The sequence below is a fragment of the Anguilla anguilla genome, chromosome 18 (assembly GCF_013347855.1).
Source record: "Anguilla anguilla isolate fAngAng1 chromosome 18, fAngAng1.pri, whole genome shotgun sequence".
NCBI lineage: Eukaryota > Metazoa > Chordata > Actinopteri > Anguilliformes > Anguillidae > Anguilla > Anguilla anguilla.
The window spans coordinates 24,171,912-24,186,737 of NC_049218.1; the positions used below are offsets into that span (position 1 = coordinate 24,171,912).

The following is a 14,826-nucleotide window of genomic DNA, read 5'->3' on the forward strand; positions in this document are numbered from 1 at the left end:
AAAGAGCGTCGACTGATCCCGAGCCACAGCGTGGAAACCGCGAGAGGAACAGAGAAGGGCTCGGCTAGCTCAGCATTATTTTACAAAAGTGTGAACTGAAGACGAGTCCAATAATCAGGTGTTGGGGAATATGCTAACGGTACTGTAGCGCTTGGATCTAAAACGCACACGGTAGTCAGTTTTCTCACTCTGCAAATTATACGAGTCTCGGCTCGCTATTAAATGCATTTTTGTTTTCTCCGCAGCTAAACTGTGGCAATTTCCGGTAATTAACCTCCCAGATGGTGTCTGTAAAGACAAACAAACCCCCGCCATTATCTGCGAGTCAAATTTAAGGATGAACGTTCAAACGAAGTGACAGTTTACTAAACGAGCGATTTTGGGACGGAAGCAGGAATTTAAATGACACCGTGTACAAATTATGTACGCATGCAAACATCGCTACGCCACAACAATGGATAATGCTTCAGTATTATTTGGATTCAGTATTAGTCTGCTCCTGCCAAATATCAGGCATTCAGCAACAAAACCCCAAAAAAATAAGAATCCGATTCTCTGAATTGCCGAAAGCCTCTGGGTTTTTCAAATTAATTCATTTATTTTTTTGTAGAGAAGGTAAGGGCTGGTAAAGAAGAGGTGAAGAGCTTGATTTAAAGCTTTGTAGCAGACACGGGTGAACAAGTGCTGGATAAAAACTCGTTATTGTTAACACGTTATTCCTCCGGCTGAAATTTGTCTTGCGGCGTCACGCGCGTAGACTAAAAATCACAATAAAAGCTACAATAAACATGACAAGGGCTAATATGTGTGCAATAAGAGCTCCCAGGGGGCTCGCCCACTTACAACAAATAACTGCGAGTGCAAAGATTAAGGACAAACATTTACTTATTTACTTCTTTAGTTTTCAGTCAGGTTATTTTCAGGTTATCTGTTGTGAGAGTGGTATCATGAACTTTGTCAGGGGAGAGTGAACTGTGGGAACCCAGGGGGAGAAGTGCAGTAGCTCGGCTTACGTTCAGAGAGCCACTACCGCTGCTGACGAGGGACTGAGAGACAAAGCAAATGTGCAAAACAAGAACAGTAACAAGCAATAACAAAAGCAGCAGCAGCAACAACAGCCACAGCAACAACAACAGCAGCAACAGCAACAAGAACAGCAACAGCAGCAGGAGCAGCAGCAAAATCAGCAGCAGTGGCAGCAGCAGCAACAGCAGCAACGGCAGCAGAAACAGCAGCGGCAGCAGCAACGGCAGCAGCAGCTAAAAAAAAAATGCCGAAGCCCTGAAGCAAGGGATTATGGGTGCTGGTTGAAATACTGACTGAGATGGCAACAGGCAGTACGGCGCACAATCAGGGTGTACGGACAGAGGAAGGTCAGCGGTCAAATGGGGGGGGGGGTGTGGAGGGGGGAGGGTAGGGGGCGCAGACATGGCTCTGGAGAAAATCAGATAAGGGCAGGTTAAGCTGAAAGTGATGAAGCTGAAATGGGGATGGGGGAGAGCGAGAGGGTGACAGCGAAGGAGAGCGAGCCACGTCATGAGCGAAGGAGAGAGTGAAGGAGACATCGGCCTGAAGAGGGGGAATCAGGAAAGAACCAGAGGGGGTGGCAGAACAGTAAAAAACCAAGCAGTAAACATTACAGGGTATTGAAAGGGGCACTAATATAGACCATGAAAGCAGGGTGAGGATTAGTAAACCAAACAAAACGTGTCCACTCAAAGACTTGCCGATTTGGAGGAATCCGTTCCAACTGTAAGCAACGCAGAGCGAAGACCTCACCGCCTTATAGGTGCTAAGATGGAGGATGGTTTCCCCAGGGCTTATGGGCTTCAAGAAGCCTTTCTCTCTCCTCAGTAAAAGCAGCAAAGCACCAATGAAACGAGCAGGAGATCTACGTTTCCCGAGGGGTTAAAAAAAAAAAATTCATCATCATCACTGATGCGATTTTCAGCTGCCCACAAGACATAGAAATTGTGTTATCGGGCCTGGATTCGATCAAAGTAATACAATTAGTGTGCGATGTATTAAAATCATAGCTTTTGGGTTATAGCTTCTAAGAACCTATCTGTTACTCCCAGGAGATATAACATGATGGTTAAGAATATAATGGATGAGCCTTTTTCCATTCTAATGTCTCGACGTCGTTCCATTTTAAAGACTGCAAGACTAATGTCACTTAAGAACGAATATGTAGTGTTGTGAGTGAAGTAAAAGTAAAAAGCTGGTTTCTTTTCGTTTTTTTCAGTGAATGCAGAATTTCTTATTCCATAACACTTATGCTGTTTCGCCTTATCTGGCCCGATTTTTCCCTTTTGTTCTGATAAAATCACAGAGATCACGTTGGAACTCGAGAGAGAGAAGAAAGACAAATGTTTCTCCTCATTTACTCTAATAAAAATATGGACAGGCAGGCATTTTATCCACTTTTCGACATCCTCGAGGCTGTACCGTAGTGCGCTTCCTTTGATATTGTCGCATCTCAGGAATATTGGATTTTCACCCACGGTTGGTTCTTCAGAATAATACGCTCAAGCTTTTCCACGCTGGGAACAGAGGAACAAAGAGCAGTGTGACGTACGCTCATATCCCCTGCTCACAGAAAAAAACAAGGTTTACACGCAATATACGCAATGGTCTCCAGATATGCAAGATGTACAATATTGATTAGGAAAATAGGGGATAATTGGTTCATTACATTGTGAGGGTTTGTATTTTTCACCAACTAGGAAAGCAAAAAAAAAACAATTACTGAAGGCCATGTAATGATCCGTAACAAGTGCTGGTTGAATTGTTTATCCCATAATGTTGTTTTTTTTTCTTTCCTAAATTGAATAGACGTTTAAAGTGGCCTGAGCATGAGCAGGGGGTGACTATGTTCGCAATAAAAGCTGAGAGTTATGAGAAGAAAATAATGAGGTTGGCATTAGCATTCATTCCGCACTGAGCGAGGCCGGACCGGACTTCCCCGGCGATATGAAGTCATCGCTCGCTCGCGTTTCGGAGGTGCGCTTTTTTTGTTTGTTTGATGCGGAGGTTTGAGAAACGGAAGCCGCGTTAATGAAGAAACGGGAGGAGGGCTGAGCTGACAGGGTGACGCTTCTCTCGCAGGGATGTGGGTCACACGGTGTGTGTGTGTGTGTGTGCGTGTGTGTGTGCGCGTGTGTGTTTGATGAGAGTCGAGACGGGACGCGAGGATCAAGCTCGGATCTCCGGTGCATAAAGGCGGTTCATTACCGCGTGGAGGGGCCTTGGCCCGGCCGGTAATTGGGCTCCTACCCGCAGTCTTTGGGCCCTCTCCAAGGCCGGATGCGTGGCGGAATGCAAGCCCTCGCAGAAATGCGAGAATAATGATGAATTGTTCCGTCGAAAGGTTTCAAAAACAGCCAGGAAAACAGTCACACCCAGTGCCCCAGCGACACGCCCCCCCAACCCCCGCTCACACACACACAGACGCAACACGCACACCCGCACACACACACAGTTTATCACACAGGCCCAGTGTCATCCACAGGCTTTATGAAGCACTCTGTCAAAAAGACATGAAATATTAATAAATAACAAAGTCTTATCCTCAACAGTAAGTGCGCCGAAATTATAAAAATGGGACATTAATGTGACTGTTTCCCCTTTACACTTCACACAATTTCTGCTAAGTGAGCAAATGTCCATGCATGAGTAAAGCATAGTGTATCTACTCAGAGTCTTGGCAAATGTCGCTGCAAGACTGCTGCTCCAGTAAAAACCAATCAGTGTGTGTGCGTGTGTGTGAATGTGTGGTGTGTGTGTGTGTGTGTGAGAGAGAGAGTGAGAGAGTGTGTGTGTGCATGTGAGTGTGTGAGAGTGTGTGTGTCTGTGAATGTGTGGTGTGTGTGTGAGTGTGTGTGTGTGTGTGTGTGTGAATGTGTGGTGTGTGTGTGTAAGATTGTGTGTGTGCATGTGAGTGTGTGAGAGTGTGTGTGCGAGTGTGTGTGTGTGTTTGTGTGTGCGAGTGTCAGTGTGTACATATGTATCAGACCTGCTAACCCCAGAAATGTTCCTACAAGGCCCGTCTGCAGAATAGGGAGAGAACGAGTCCCAGGAACAGGCTGTTAAGTTCAGACTTAATGGTGTTCGGGGAGTCGTTGGGTTTTCATCGTCTGTGTGCATTTCAATTAAACCCCCGATAGGAGCTGGGTAGGGCTAGGGGACTGATAAAGAGTCAAAGGCCTTATCTATCGGGAGGGATCTGACCTTCCCACAGCTTTAACCCGTCTTTGGGGATACAGAGCGGTTTCTCTTAAGCATGTCCTCAGCCTATTCTTCGCAGATTGCGATCTGCTGCTCGAAGGCTTCAGCCAACCTTTGGCGCAACACAATCTTTCTGGGGAGAATAACGACAGGTTGAACCTGAAAGCGTACGAGCGCGGTGTGAAATCTAAGCGTCTAGGTTTTGTTTTACTGAACTCTGTATCACATTGAGCGCGTCTACAATACAACACCTTTGAATTAAAATAATTTTGGCCTGAACAATAAATGGAGGTGTTATTTATTTTAAAGATCCTTCCAAAGGTATGGGGACAGTAGAAATCTGGTATTTTTGATAAATAACACATTTAACACATTTGCATTTTAGACCAAAATATGAATATGAGGCAAAAGTACAGACAATCAAGTTTTTATTTGATAGTATTTGCATGCATATGTGTTTTATCATTTTACAGAAACAGCTGTTTTTGTGTTGATTACCCATATTTTCAGCTGGGCAAACGTATGTTAATTGTTGAATTTACAAGTAAATAAAAGCGTAATATTTGGTTACATAGCCCTTAAACGCAGTAACCGTACGACGTTAAGGAGCCAGTGATATCACCAATCGTTCGATATCTTCAGAAATGATGTTCCCGGCCTTCACTGCAGCCACTTTCAGTTGATCTTTGTTTCGGGGGGGTTTCTGTCTTCAGTCTCCTCTTCACCAAGTGAAATGCATGCTCCAGCCCGTCCAAAACATTCAGCTTTTTCCCACTGATGAATGCTCTGGTTGTGTAGGCAGTGTGTTTGGGGTCATTGTCTTGCTGTAGGATGGAGAACCGGCCAATGAGGCTGGAGGATTTCCTTCATACGTTATCAGACAAGATCTGTCTGTACACTTCCAAAATCATCCTACTCCTGCCATCCCCCATTACAGTACATCACCAAAAGAGGAGCGAGCCTGTTCCAAACATGATTGGGGGGGGGGGGGTGCTTTGGATCATGGGGCTGTTCCTTCCTTTCTCCACACTTTCAGCTTCCCATGGCTTTGGTAAGGGTCTATTTTGGTTGAATCTGTCCATGAAACTTTGTTCCAGAACTCTTCTGGCTTGTCTCTGTATTTTTTTTGGACAAATTCTAATATAGGCTTTTGATTCTTACTGCTGATGAGAGGTTTGTATCTTGCAGTGTAGCCTCTATAATTCTGTTCTCCAACTCTTCTGCGTACGATGGCTTGTGATATTTTCACCCCTGCTCTCTGGAGACAACAGGTGATCTCACTGACTCTTGTTTTATGGTTTTTCTCAACTGCAGTAGTCTTCCTTGGCTGAGCTGTACGGTGCTTATTTCTGAGTCCTCCTGTGGTTTGTTTCTTTTTCAAGACTTTGCAAATTGCTATACTTGGTATACCCTGTTTCTGGACAACCATTCTAACTGAATTATTCTGCACTCCCAGTTTGCAGATTAGTTGTTTTTAAGCCATAGTTCATCCTCTGGTTTTTATGATGGCGTATGCCTCTGACCCAAGATGCAATCTCCACAGATTGAAAGAACGGCTAAAACCGAGTCTAGCCACTCACTGTTCTTTTATGTGCACACACGCATCCACGCAAAAGAAAACACCAGAGCAACAGTTAACGCTCGTCTGTCTTCCATTAACTTACTATTGCACAGATGAAAAGGGGGGACTCGACACAAAAGCAGCCATTTCTGGTAAAAATATACGCATGTAAATACCATGAAGCAAAAGCTGATTGTCTGTACTTTTACATCACATCCATCTTTTTATCTCAATCTAAATGGCTTAAGCATACAGCAACAATACCTAATTTCACTCCACTGTTCCCATGCTTTTGAGCAGCATTTATTTATTTATATTCCAAAAGGAGAAATCTGTTAAAAAAATAAAATAAATTTTTTAAAATAATTGTGTTCTAGTAACCAGCAGCTTGATCATGTTTATATCACAGGTTAAACTCCAGCATTGTTAAACTGGGGTCCTGAAGAGTTTTCAATGTGTTTCAGCACCACTGAGTTGCTGATCAGAGAAAGAACCCACACTTTGTTCCCAAGGCCTCAATTACCTGCTAATTTAAAGTAAACCTCTGGGATATTTCAGTTTGACAACCCTGGTCTACTATATTTCAGTTGCAAGGAAATTAGTTAAAAATACATTTAAAACCATAAATGAAGTCTGATTTTTACATCACTACCAAGAGATTGTGAGCATGTGCTAAATAACATTATGGAATATACTTACCATATAAGAGTGTGATATCATGTTTACATATCTGTAGAGTCTATATTAAACCTTCAAACCGATAGTAAAGTTAAATAAAATATAATATAGGCAGAGAAAAATTGGGACAAATAAATTTAGGTTGCCTCCCCCTGGAAGCACATCTTCAAAGATCTTGGATAAACAGACATTACACATGAAATCTAACTAATTTATACTACAGTTAATGGACGCAGTAATGATATTCTGTGTTAACAAAGCAAATCAGATCAGAGTGGTGTGTGTGTGTTTTCAGGCAGTATTTATCATACAAACTCGTGCTTGGGGAGAGATGGGATGAGATGTGACAGATAATAAATGCAAATGAGATGAACTGAAGGTGCTAATATAGTTAGCCAGTGAAGGCTAGTCTTACCTAAGGACAGTCAGGACCAGGCTATCTAAATGGTAAATGGTAAATGGACTGTATTTATATAGCGCTTTTATCCAAAGCGCTTTACAATTGATGCCTCTCATTCACCAGAGCAGTTAGGGGTTAGGTGTCTTGCTCAGGGACACTTCGACACGCCCAGGGCGGGGATCTAACCGGCAACCCACCGACTGCCAGACAACCGCTCTTACCTCCTGAGCTATATCTTATAAGATTAACATTAAGACGAATGATTTGAGTGGGTGAGAACGACCCATTCTGTGCAAAGTTTCTTGCAAATGACCTGACAGGTTGTACAGGGAGCCTGTAAAAAGTTTGGACTCATACACACTGTACCTTTGCACTGTGATACAGGGTTTAAAACAATGCTGAAAGCTTTTTTTTTTTTTTTTTTTTTACTTTTCCATAACAAAGTTTGAGTGCTTTCCCCCCACAAAATATACGTTTCCAATATATGCACCACTGAATTTTACAGACGTGACTTACAGTTTGGTAATTCAACTACGGCCTAACATCTGAACAGAACTCTCAAAGTGCTGAGCGCACTGTCATCTGAAAAAGTGCATGAACTTCCATAAACAATTACACAAATATATGTGAAGTGTGAATTTTGCACATCTATATTGAAATTTATGTTGTGAACTGTGAATGTGTTTATACTCTCTCTAGAACCCAAAATGATACTGCCTCAGTGCAGATGAACAGATAGTTTGTATTCAAAATATAGCGACTGCACCCGTACATCAAGAACATATCTCGGAACATTTTATTTTTCTCACCAGATTAAATTAATCTGTTTATTGCTATACTCCATTATGCGAGTCGAGGCACTTTAACTTGTCATTGGCTAAATGTAAAAAATATGAATACCAAAATAAACTGGAGAGAATTTAGGAGGTCAATAAATACATACCAATCATGTGCACTTACTGTAGTTACTATGGATGAATGCAACATTAATCTCAAACAAATATACGTGTTTGACATGTCCATGTTAAATATGCAAAATGGCATATGCACTCACAAAATGATGCCAGTAATTAGCTTGGCTTATTTTTCTCGGCTCAAAGTACAAATCATGTGTAAGGCCTAAATGGAGATAGGGTCCCAATATGAAATTTAATATATGTATCTCTCTGTATCCAATCAGGTGTCCTATTCAGTTTGAAATATTAGCTTCTTTTATATCTCTTTAAAATTTTTTAAAAATTTTAAACATTTTACATGAAACATGTCTACTATTTTCATACTGTACTCAACAACTTGAATGTAGTGTATTCTCACTGACAATAAAAAAAATGAAATCTTATTCAGGAAAAATACTGATTATAGTGGATTCTCTGGAATGGATTCATTTAGTGCAGCACAAAAGGAAAATACGGTGACTTTCTGTATGAAAGGACACAAACAATTCCACAACTGTTCTTCAATTCCACAGAAAGCCCTTGTAGATAAGAAGACAGGCCTCTCGTTGCAAACACAAGCAGTTCTTACTGCAAACCAGCTAAACCTTCTCCTGTCCACAATGTGACCCTACCAGCAATACAGTCTTTTTTTCCCCCCTTATTCATAGACCGTGGGGGTGGAGGAGTTGGTGATCACATGACAGGGGCTGCCGGAGGTGACTGGGGGCTTTACCTGTGTAGCCCTGGGGGCAGGAGCAGCGGTACTGGGGGGCCGTCCACGGCAGGCTGGTGTCCACGCACGTGGCACCGTGGAGGCAGCGGCCGGGGTGGATCAAGCAGTCCTCCACGTGCTGACAGGCGTCGCCCGTCCATCCGGGGGCACACAGACACTGCGCCGGGGAGAGAAAATCACTCAGAGTCGGTCTGTTACATCAAAGAGCCTGTTTTTAACCTTTTATACTGTAAGTAGAGGCGGGGTTGCCAGTTAAGGAAGGGAACATCATTGGCTGTCTTGGATAAGTAGAGGAAGGGTTGCCAGTTAAGGCAGGTCACATCATTGGGTGCCGTTGATAAGTAGAGGTAGGGTTGCCAGTCAAGCCAGGTCACAGGTAAGGCTGTGTGCTGAGGTCTTTAGCATAATTATCAAACTTTATCAAAAATGATCAAACCTTCCAAAACACTGACGCGGGTGCTGAGTGGGGTTTCCACTGTACACGAGGGGACATCACGGGGGAGAGAATTTAAACGGACTACGCTCCAAATTAACCTGACAAAAGACAGACAGGCCCGCGGTTCCCCTTGCGAGACCACCACGTTCGCCTTATTGATATTTTGCAGACGTTAATTAAAAAGTGGTAATGGAACGGTTTGTTTGCGCTGGACAGCATCAGTGTTTTGATTACAGTTGACACTGATTATAAAAATAAAAAAAACCTACAAGAAGCCTGATATAATGGCCTTGTAAAGCAGGCAGAGAACCAAGGCTAATCTTCGGAACAATTTCATGCATCTAACCGAGACAGACGGCGAATAATTAGAAAGTGCATTAGCGGTCCTGCGTGTTTTCAGATATTGCAGAAAGATATTATAAATGAGAGCGCCTAGCCGAAATGAGAGGTAAATTAGTACATGGTGTTCGAAGTGATGGATTAAAAATGTCTCGAGAGCGACACAATTCAGACGCGACAGAAGTAATATCGTACTTTCACATCGTTTATTTCTGAGAAGATTAAGACACCGGTTTCAACATTTGCTACTTTTATTAAAATGCACAACTGTGCATTAAATGCTTTTCATGTGGTACAGAGCTTTTATGAAACACAGAGTGAACTGTGTAAATAAATCATGTTGCATGTCTCTGTGAAAAGTCTGAAAATGCACGCATGAGAAATACACATTTTCCAACGCTGACCCCCTGCTGTTTTCAGGTAGAGGGATCAGACAGGAAGCAAAACACTCATGGGCTAGATTGAGCATCGGACTGAGAGAACACCATTAAAGAAGCAATGAAAGTCTACACACTGTTCTCTCCTAAAATCAAATCAGCACACGGGAGTAGGGGGATTCTTTTACCGTTTTATGTTTTATTACATTTTTCAAATGCTCTTTTATCCAGAGTGACGGAACAGGGCTTTTTGAATTTTGTTCGTTTTTTTTTTTGCTGGGATGTCAGGCAAGCCGTTAATTTGACAGGAAGTGTGAGACAGGAAGCTGACGTTGAAGGTAGGGGGATACGCAGGTAGCGTCGTGCGTGTTCGCACAGGCACGACGACGGCAAACCCAATCCCGCCGACCCTTAGAAATACAATACATCAACGCGTACATTCATGACTATGTAAAAAAAAAATCAATAAATAAATAAAAGGGGGAACTTTATCGGAATTCTATGTCGTTCAATCTTTTTTCTTCCCCTTTGTCGGGTAGCGGTTGTGGGCTCAGAATGATGGATGGTGAGTTTGTGCATGTGACAGAGAATGAGCTCCTCATTGACTATGCAGAATTCGGGAGAGTGGGCCTGGGAGCGTAGGTATCTGGCACATTGACGGCCGCAAAATGGATCCCGCTTAAATCCCCAGGGAAGGATCGCTCTGACGGGGGGGGGGGAGTGGGGGGTGCAAGGGTAGGCCGGTTCTTAGGAGACGAACCAGGCAATCATCTCAGCGTTTCTTCATTTCTTCCTTTCGCAAAGAGGGGAAAAAAAAAGAAGTGCGTTTTGCAATCTGGAAGACGAACGCCGTGACTCAGCCGGCCGTGATTAAAAGGGTCGTTTTACCAGCCAGTACCGCCGAGCTCGCGCACCGACAGCTACGCGCTTAAAAGCGCCGCTCCGCGCCGGAGAGTCGCGTCCCCCGCGTCAATTAGGCTGCGCGTTCCGCCGCGTTTCCCCCGCAGGAGCCCTCCGTGGAGCGGTCAACAACTGCCTTTCCTCCGTATCCGTGGGGAACGCAGCGGGTCTCGTGCGATCCGCGCGGCGAGATTGAAATTCGGCCCGAGTGCGGACCCCCAGGGCAAACGCGCTGCATTCTGGGATTCGAAAAATAAACTTGGAAAAATAAATGAGAGGTTATTCCGGATTCATTGTTTAATATCGGTGTGAAATGCATTGAGCTTCCCTTGTTTGACCAAGGGTTTTCATACTAGAACCCAGGGGACCCGCTGTGCATTCTGGGTATTGCGCCAGCCATAATGGCAACCTCTGAATTTTAAGGAGCATTTAACTGCCCTTAATTTGATTTTGCTTTAAAGGCAACATTGTGTCAGAAATAGCTATGCAATCCACGAAGGATAAATGTCCCGTATTCATACCGCGGGACTTTCAATCAGTCAGATCACCTACGGCTTTCATTTTCTATCATATGCTGTGTGGAAAATTACTAAGACACGCATGGCCTCCTGAATCTAGCCTGCAAAGCCCTGTTGAAGACAGCTGTAAAGGCGATGAGCTTAGATGTGCCGAACAGCCTGTTCCTTTCATCAACTTTCTAGTGTTTTTATGTTCTTTGGTACTGTACATAAATCCACAGCGCACCACATTTCACAGAGGCCGCGTACTGATAGAGAAAGAGGAATATTCATTTGCACACGCACTAAGCATTCTGTTACAAACTGGCCCAGGGTCAAACCGTAATAGGAAATAGGATAAGGGAAGTTAGTGGGTAACAGGAAATAGGGTAAGGGAAGTGAGTGGGTATCAGGAAATAGGATAAGGGAAGTGAGTGGGTAACAGGAAATAGGATAAGGGATGTGAGTGGGTAACAGGAAATAGGATAAGGCAAGTGAGTGGGTAACAGGAAATAGGATAAGGCAAGTGAGTGGGTAATGGGTAATGGGAATGCTACTGCAGGCTAACGTGTAACTCCAGTCCCTATCTGCCTATCCCAAACTAACTAGACCTGGCTAGTCTTCGAAGGCTTTCTGGGTACGTGGCGGCCTTGAAAGCTGAGTCTCGGGAGAATTCGTCTGCAGGCTGAGACCAAGAGTCCCCCCCGACGGAGTGTACCGTCCCCCCGAGTGTATTGTACCCCCGACGGAGATTTAAAATTTCCATCCAGAGTTACCTTCAAAAATGATAAAGAGATAAATAACAAAGCAAAATAAGAAAACAGCATCCCGATGGAAGGATTTGTAATCCATCTGGGAACGCTCTAATGAACAAAATGAGGTCAAACACGTGAAGGCAAATTAAGTAATCACTATCCGCAGGCTCCGAGCATGAGATTTCAAGAGTTAGCCTCCACTGGTAAGTGCCAAACAGTCGCTATTTCAACCTGAGTAACTGGAGATGGAAAAGGCCAATTTGATGACGAACCAGAAGAATGAGACACACATGAAGCACAGATAAATGTAAACATAAAACTTAAGACAGAGGTCGTAACAATTCATGCCATTCAGTCATCAGGATAAAGCCAATAGATGAGTGTGATAGTTTTAAATAGTATAGAAAAAGGAACAGAAAAAATAGCACAACCTATTTTTGACATTCAGGAAACAGGACAAAAAAGAAAGCCAACCACATTTGCCATGAGCTATACATGTTCTTTCTTACGTGTTACACTAATATAATGAAAAAAAATAACAGCAATAATATTTGTCGCACGCATAAATATGCAGGCCACGTGCAGGTTTCAAGTACTACGTAACAACAATGTGCAAATGCACAGTGTTGCATAAGACCTTACTGTGGAGATGAAATATAGTTACACAGGTATTAGGACTACTTTTGTACTGGGGGACACATTAAAAAACTATGTGTATGTGTATATGTGTGTATATATATATATATATATATATATACACACACACACACACATTATTTAATATTTTTTCATTCTTTCCCGGGCACTAAATAATTCATCATTAATATCAAATTCAAATAGAAACTTTGAAAGCAGCGTCTGGGCCCAGACTATGAAATGATAAAGCTCTAATCTGCTCTGCTCTTTTCAGGTTTGGGAGTGCTGCGTTTATATTTCATTTTGGAAGCCGGCCCCAAGTTCCCTGCTTTCCAAATCATTCTCCTTTGATCAACTCCGGTTCCACATGTAAAGGAGAAAGTATCCCCGAAAAACCTCTGGATTCATAAATTATTATCGCTCAGCAGAAAAAAAATCTCCCAAGTCCTGAGACAGCGAGTAAGATACCGCGGCAGTTATTTCCCTCGTTTTCGTGACTTTTAGAGTCGATCGTAACTTCCGTGATGAAGCAGCGTTTCGGTCGGAGAGGGCCTAGTCTTCTTTGTCGAGATAAAATGTCTCCCCGCGGTGAAAATCTCTTTGAACGTGTTTATACGCGGGTGTAAGAACAGCGTGAAATATAAAAGTCTGTAATGTCAGGCGTGACACTTAAACAATGAAATTGGCGATCCGAATTCAGCTTTTTAAGGAATCCTTTTTTAGTTTTCCCCTCTTTGTAGCAGCCAGTGAGAAATGCGTGGATGCACTTATTGTTTTGTTCTCTTTTTTTTCCCTTGTCTTTAGTCCTGGTGTTTCGTACAATATTACTTTCAAGGTTTTCGCTGCCATAATGCAGACATAATATCGCCATAATATCACGGTGCTAAACTCGCTGTACTAAAGAGAATAGACCGGGTCATTCTCCCTGTACTCCATTCATGTGTGCTGTGGGGGAGAGTCTGACGGGGAGGACGCTAAATCCGAAGTGGGAGAGATAGCCGTTAGCTTGAGCGCGCGTGTGAGGTCACTCACGCTGTGTCCATCGACGGTGTTCAGGCACAGTCCGCCGTTCAGGCAGGTGACGTTCAGCTGCCCGCAGCGGTCGGCCATTTTCTCGCAGTTCTCTCCGGCGAGGCCTCTGGGGCACCTGCGGGGAGACGGCGCTAAAAGGCTAACAACGATTTAGCTTCCGCGCGAAAGCAGCCGCTAACGCACAGCTCGGCAGTCCGGGCACATCCGCACCCAGCCACAGTTGTACCAATCAGACGCCGATTCAGAATTCACCGCACTTCAATCTTAAAGTGACCGGCGGCTACGAGCGCGCCGCCTGAACGAATCTCGCAAACACGCGCTAAAACACCGTGAGCACGTGCCGCTGAAATTAGCCGAACCGTATCTTAGATTCGTCCTTCCTTTTCTCCCTAACTTGGAACAGAGACTGGCAGTTGCAGGCCTTTCTGAAAGGCCCACAGGAGCGCGGGTTAGCGATCGACGCCCCTTTTCTGCGTGGAGTTCCCCGCCCGAGCTACGCGGCACCGCGCCGTCCCCGCTGGTCGAACGCCCCTGCCGGCGCCGACGCGCTCGTTCCGGCGTGTTCCGCCGTCCGCGCCGTGGCCTCTGCGCCCTCCCAGTTTTCAGAGTGTCATTTCGCTTCGAGGTAAAACATTTCCCCCGTCGGGAGCCAGGGGGACCTTCTTAAGTGCTGCTCGCGGGTCGGGCCGGAGTATGACCTCCACCCCCCCCCCCCCCCCATCCACCCCTCCTCCCTTGTTATTAACACCACCTCCCCTGTGGCCCCCGACAACAGCCTCCACCTCCTCTCCTCTCCTCTCCGCTCCGACCCCAAGCGCACGTGCTCCCGACACACGGGACAGCTCCAGCTGCGTGTAGCTGAGCGCCACCGCCTCAGCGTCCACACGACCTCTGGGGAGTTCTTTTGACCCCAGAGAGTCTGTATAACACTGGCGCAAACATGTACTCCGAGAACTGTACACAGCTCAGTACATAGCCATTCAGTCATGGTCCATGACATCAGATAATGGTGAGAGATATATACACATTATACCTGCTGAGTCATTATTCTTGGGATCATCTGAGGAGAGCGGTTTTGGCATTTTGAAGACTGCCAAGCGAATGGACACAGTGATGCGGCGTGTTATTTATAAAATGTACTTACAGCATAGCAGACGGAGGATGTGCTGAAAAGGGCTTTGAAAATCACTTTGAAGTATCATCTGTCTATCGAAATAGCAATGTTCTATTTATGACATATTAAAGTCAATTTTACATTTTGTATATACCGTATTTATGTATACTGTATATATAGCAAAAGTAGAAATTAAAAACCTACGT

At 44.3% G+C, this 14,826-nt stretch overlaps 1 protein-coding gene across 1 annotated transcript in view; it reads right to left on the reverse strand.

Moving 5' to 3' along the window:
* Positions 1–14,826, reverse strand: part of LOC118218360 (protein eyes shut homolog) — a 101,129-nt gene that overhangs the window by 69,060 nt on the left and 17,243 nt on the right. The window contains exons 6-7 of the mRNA XM_035400964.1: positions 13,507–13,621; positions 8,535–8,691 (exon numbers count right to left, since the gene is read on the reverse strand). Of these exons, the coding sequence (XP_035256855.1) occupies positions 8,535–8,691; positions 13,507–13,621 (272 nt within the window). The remainder of the gene's footprint in view (positions 1–8,534; positions 8,692–13,506; positions 13,622–14,826) is intronic.